This window comes from Colobus angolensis, unplaced genomic scaffold (assembly GCF_000951035.1).
Source record: "Colobus angolensis palliatus isolate OR3802 unplaced genomic scaffold, Cang.pa_1.0 Scaffold44, whole genome shotgun sequence".
Lineage (NCBI taxonomy): Eukaryota > Metazoa > Chordata > Mammalia > Primates > Cercopithecidae > Colobus > Colobus angolensis.
Window position 1 is genome coordinate 2,000,579 of NW_012117821.1, and position 5,888 is coordinate 2,006,466.

Genomic DNA, 5,888 nt, shown 5'->3' on the forward strand with positions numbered 1-5,888 from the left:
CAAAAAAAAAAAAAAAAAAAACCTGGCTCGATAGTAGTGGGTTCTTAGAGCTTAATATTAGTGGCAACTTTGGTATACAATCCTCCACTGCTGAATTTGGCAAAAGCAAAACAAATGTGGCCAGGTGTGGTGGCTCATGCCTATAATCTCAGCACTTTGGGAGGCCCAGGTGGGTGGATCACCTGAGGCCTAGGCGGCTGGTCAGGAGTTCACCACCAGCCTGATCAAAATGGTGAAACCCCGTCTCTACTAAAAATACAAAAAATTAGCCGGGTGTGGTGGTGGGCGCCTGTAATCCCAGCTACTTGGGAGGCTGAGGCAGGAGAATCCCTTGAACCCATGAGGTAGATGTAGCAGTGAGCCGAGGTCGTGCCATTGCACTCCAGCCTGGGCAACAAGAATGAATCTCCATCTCAAAAAAAAAAAAATTTTGTGAAATATGCCTGTGTGAGGGTGGTTTCAAAAATTCAGCTCTCAGGGCCAGACGCGGAGGCTCACGCCTGTAATCCCAGCACTTGGGGAAGCCGAGGCAGATGGATCATCTGAAGTTGGGAGTTGGAGACCAGCCTGGCCAACATGGTGAAACCCCGTCTCTACTAAAAATGCAAAAATTAGCCAGATATGGTGGCAGTTGCCTATAATCCCATCTACTCGGGAGGCTGAGGCAGGAGAATGGCATGAACCCAGGAGGTGGAGCTTGCAATGAGCCGAGATGGCGCCACTGCACTCCAGCCTGGGCCATAGAGTTAGACTCCGTCTCAAAAAAAAAAAAAATTCAGCTCTCATTCTCTCAGGCATGCTTTGCTTGTCTTTCATTCAGCAAGTGTTTTCATAGCCCTGCTCCAGGCCAGAGGGTCTAGTAACCAGCAGGGATACTGGAATGAACCAAATGGCCTGCTTGGGGGAAGTGATCATCTTAAAAAGGCAGCAAGTGCACCTTAGTTCCAAAGAAAAAGGGAAGTGGGGCCGGGCGCAGCGGCTCATGCCTGTCATCCCAGCACTTTGGGAGGCCAAGGTGGGTGAATCACCTGAGGTCGGGCGTTGGAGACCAGCCTGACCAACATGGGGAACCCCTGTCTACTAAGAATACAAAATTAGCTGGGCTTGGTGGCAGCGCCTGTAGTCCCAGCTACTCGGGAGGCTGAGGCAGGAGAATCGCTTGAACCTGGGAGGCAGAGGTTGCGATGAGTCAAGATCACGCCACTGCACTCCAGCCTGGGCAACAAGTGTGAAACTCCATCTCAAAAAATAAAGAAGGCCGGGCGTGGTGGCTCAAGCCTGTAATCCCAGCACTTTGGGAGGCCGAGACGGGTGGATCACGAGGTCAGGAGATCGAGACTATCCTGGCTAAGATGGTGAAACCCCGTCTCTATTAAAAAATACAAAAAACTAGCCGGGCGAGTTGGTGGGCGCCTGTAGTCCCAGCTACATGGGAGGCTGAGGCGGGAGAATGGCGTAAACCCGGGAGGCAGAGCTTGCAATGAGCTGAGATCCGGCCACTGCACCCCAGCCCGGGCGACAGAGCAAGACTCCGTCTCAAAAAAAAATAAATAAATAAAAAATAAATAAAATAAATAAATAAAGAAAAAGCGAAGCAAGGAGGAGTGTGGCAGGGAAGGCAGGCATGTGACCTGCGGTTAGAGTGGAGGCAGCGAGGGAGAGCCAGCTGGGTGTGGCAGGGAATGGAACCTGTGTTGGCCTCGGCTTCCAAAGCACAGACCCTGAGGGCTAATTGGTAGCCGTTTCTAGAATGTCCTCCGGCTTCTCGGTAGTTGGAGCAGGACTGTGCTTCACTGGCATCTTCAGAAGCTCAACCCCAGGCCTGTGGTGCGGGAGCTCTGCGTTCACCGTGCAGCTGAGCATCAGGGGCTGTGTGCTGCCAGGAGCTTCTGTCCCAGGTGTGGTAACAACAGGATGTTTCTAATGAAAGTCCAATGTTAAAACAGACATCGTCGTCCTCCCACTCCGGTCCTCCAATCCCACCAGGTGAGCAGCAAGCTGACGCTTCCCACGTGGGCAAATTCCAGCAGTCACCGTTGCTGGAGTGTGTGTTGTAAAGGCACAAGGTCTTACAGAAACTACAATAGCCAGAGGACAGTCAGAGACTAACAGGAGTAAAGCTTACAAGTTTAATTTCCTGAAAATATCCACTCCCTCTCCCATCAATACCACAAAGAGGCTGAGCTTCTCAGCTACTCAGAAGACAGGACCAGAGACTGTTCTCTCCTCCTGACAAAACTGTACCACACAGCTCTGTGCAGGCCACTGAGTCACACGTGCAGCAAGCTGCCCCTGGACTACAGCAGCGTCGGAGGTGGCCTGTGCAGGTTCCCAGGCCCGACCTCCCCACACCCCTTGGAGCTCCCAAGGTTTTTATGGCTGTTTGAGAGCAAAGTTACAAGTTTTAACTTGTACAAGTTTTTTGTCTTTTTTGAGATGGAGTTTTGCTCGTCGTCCAGGTTGCAGTGCAAAGGCGCGATCTCGGCTCCCTACAACCTCCACCTCCCGGGTACAAGCGATTCTCATGCCTCAGCCTCCCCAGTAGCTGGGATTACAGGCGCCCGCCACACCAGGCTAATTTTGTATTTTTGGTAGAGATGGGGTTTCCCCATGTTGGTCAGGCTGGTCTCAAACTCCCGACCTCAGGTGATGCGCCCGCCTCGGCCTCCCAAAGTGCTGGGATTAGAGGCGTGAGCCACCACGCCCGGCCACTTGTACAAGTTTTTACACCACATGAAAAGTTGCCCTGTGGCGGCTATTCCCTAAGCCATGCGACCTTTTGGATCTCTGAAAACACTCCCATCTGTGGCCATTCCTCGGCCTGGCAGCACTCCCTACCTCTAAGGCATCTGCAGGCTTTGCTGCCGGTCACCATCACCCCCCGTCACCCCGCCCCGTGCACGCTGCGACACCCCTGAAATCAGCACATCGCATGAGAACAGGCCTCAAGTCACTGGGTCAAACCAGACGATTATCAGGGAGGAAGGCCTCCACGTTAGAAAAGCTGCCAATTCAGACAGCCCTTAAGAACCGCCCCTCCCCAGGCGAGAAGGAAAACACCGAGCTAAGATGCCAGCTGTTTATTACCAGGGAAGCCGCGCGCACACGCATGGACCGCGCTCCTCGGAGCAGACCGGGCCCCCACCTTGTCCTGTCTGTCAGAGGTCAGTCCTGGGACCCAACACAGGAGAACGGCGGCCTCAGGGAGGCTCTGAGAGGTTGGCCTCCGCTGCTTCCCGGCTCAGGGCTCCTCCAAGGAACCTGTGGGGCCCCGTGTGCCCAGAGCCCCTGAGGAGGGGAGCACTGACCGGCCTCCTCGTGGCACGCGGCACTCCAGCGCTGGGCACTTCACCTGCTTCCTGGCTTGCGGGGGTCAGGCACAATACTGACTCCACTGATCGGCACATGGAGTTCTGAAGGAACGCAAACTGCGTGGGTGCTGCGGTGACATTATTTGCACTGTTTATACAACCAGACAGCTTTTTAGACTAAATTTGTGTCCAAACTAACACGCACAGGAACGGGCTCCAGCTGCAGCCCCTGGGTCTGCCAGGCCGGGGAGCAGCTCTACCGGAAGAGCCGGTATGTCCTGGGCAGGCGCCCGTCCTTGCTCGACAGAGCACTCTGGATGTGCTCGTACGTGGGCAGGTCAGTCAGGTCACCCAGGGCGGCCACTGCCGGCTTCCCTCGGAGCATCTTAGAAGCAACTCTCTTCACGTCTTCCGGCTTCACGTTGCCTAGTGCAGAGGGCAAATGTACGTCACACCAGCGTGCCATGGCCTCCATGCCGAGGCTGCGTCACTAAACACTCGGAGGGGGTGGCCACTCTGCACCACTCACTCATGCTGTGCTGCTGCTGGGGGTACCTGGGCCCAAAGGCAGCCACTGGGTGTAGCCAAGGGTGAGTCCAAAAGTGACAGAAGTGAGTTCTCAGTAAATGGGGACATGGCGATGACTTAAAAATGTAGGACGAACCCGCCCAAGAAGAGTCACATTTACAGAAAAGCGAGCTCCTGGTCTGATGAGCTCCCTTTGGGATGGGCCTGCAGAAAAAACCCCGAGCCCCTGAGGGCCACACGGACAGAAGGGTGGGGTGAGAGGGGCCAGAGGGCTGCACCCAGGAACCCCAGGACAGGAGTGATAGGGTCCAGGAAGGTCCGTTTTCTACAGAAGATGAGGCCCGAGAGAGGCTGGACACTCGCTGGAGGATTTAAGTGGAGGCTCCCGAGGGAAGCACAAGGGCCCACACGGGGAAGGGCAAGTGCCCGGGACTCCAGGCCTGGACAGGAGATACCCACAGGTGACACCATAAGCCCGAGCCACCCCAACTTAGTAGGCAGCCTGGGCCAGGTTTTAAGCCTGTCCCCCAGAAGAGTCCGATGCACATACAACTTGGCACACAGTCCGAGGAAGTTCAGACCTCCTAAGGTCACTCATGGGGGCCCCGCAAACCTGGGGCTGAGACTCCTGCCTGAGAGCCAGCAACGGTAGAGTGGCATTCCCAGCCACTGCTACTCCACATAGAATGCAGCAGTCCTCTACTGAGCCCTTTTCGCCTGCTAACTCGAGTCCTCGTTACCAACTCTGGGAAGTAGTGACAGCTGCTCCCAGGGGTGCAGAGAGTGTGGTCACCTGCCAAGGTGGCCGCAGGAACATGGTGGGGCCAGGAAGTGAGACCAGGTCTGTGACTCCACGGCCCTGCCCTCGGCCACCCCTTCTGAGGACAACTGGTGAAGGCCCCAGCTTCCGGGTGTGACAGACACACCACGGGCCCACCATGGCCTGTGGGAGGGCGAGACAGCCTCCTCTGAGCCTGGCTGAGACCTGTGGCAGCCCCTCACTGTCCCTGCAGTACTCACGGATGAGCGTGCACAGCTCGTGTGGCAGCTTTCTGGAGCGAGTGGCCAGCACCTGCCTCCCCACATCCTCAAAGATCACAGGCCTGGACTCCAGGTTCATCATAAGCATGGACGTCAGCTGCGTCTTGGCTCGTTCCAGCTCCACCTGGGGCCAGGGTCCAGTCAGATGGGCACACACCCACCCCGTGCCGCCCTCCACCCCCACTCGAGCAATGGCAAAAGGCCATCTCTCTGCCCAAAGCTGAACAAAAGAAAGGGAAGGGAAGCTGGGTGCAGTGGCTCACGCCTGCAATCCTGCCACTTTGGGAGGCCGAGGCGGGTGGATCACAAGGTCAGGAGATCAAGACCATCCTGGCTAACACTAACAAGGTAAAACCCCCTCTCTACTAAAAATACAAAAAGAAATTAGCCGGGCGTGGAGGCGGGCGCCTGTAGTCCCAGCTACTCGGGAGGCTGAAGCAGGAGAATGGTGTGAACCCGGGAGGCGGAGCTTGCAGTGAGCTGAGATCTCACCACTGCACTCCAGCCTGGGAGACAGAGACTCCGTCTCCAAAAAAAAAAAAAAGAAAGAAAGGGAAGGGCCTCCCTCTGGGTACTGGGACGCAGGCCCATGTCACAGGCAACCCTGCTGGTCTCCCCTTCGGGTTTTCTAGGGAAGGGCTATGCTGCTACACGTCACCTGGCTTCTACCACACTTGACATACGGGAGCAATATGCCTCCCTTGAGTTTTTTTCACTGTCTGTGTTACGCAGCGGGAGAAGGTAAAATAGTCAACCTCTAAATACCAGGACCCCAAAGGGGCCACATGGCAAAATCAGGGGGAATACAAATGAAACACAGGTTCTGGAGCTTCCCCAGATGCCTCAGGTACAGGGCCCCGGCAGCTGATTTTAGCAAAGTCCCTGCGAGGTTCTGACGGAGGCAGCATGGGTCCCAGGCTGCCTTCAGACTGCCTCAGGGCACAGGCAGGGGTGCTGTGCAGATCTGGGAACCAGCACACTGAAAAACAAACACCAAAAACTGATGGG

At 55.7% G+C, this 5,888-nt stretch overlaps 1 protein-coding gene across 2 annotated transcripts in view; it reads right to left on the reverse strand.

Moving 5' to 3' along the window:
• Positions 1-3,066: 3,066 nt before the first annotated feature.
• Positions 3,067-5,888, reverse strand: part of PMPCA (peptidase (mitochondrial processing) alpha) — a 14,735-nt gene continuing 11,913 nt past the window's right edge. For both annotated transcript variants that reach the window (XM_011957290.1, XM_011957289.1), the window contains 2 exons: positions 4,860-5,004; positions 3,067-3,737 (listed from right to left, as the gene is read on the reverse strand). In XM_011957290.1, coding sequence (XP_011812680.1) covers positions 3,568-3,737; positions 4,860-5,004 — 315 coding nt within the window. In that variant the 3' untranslated portion in view covers positions 3,067-3,567. The remainder of the gene's footprint in view (positions 3,738-4,859; positions 5,005-5,888) is intronic.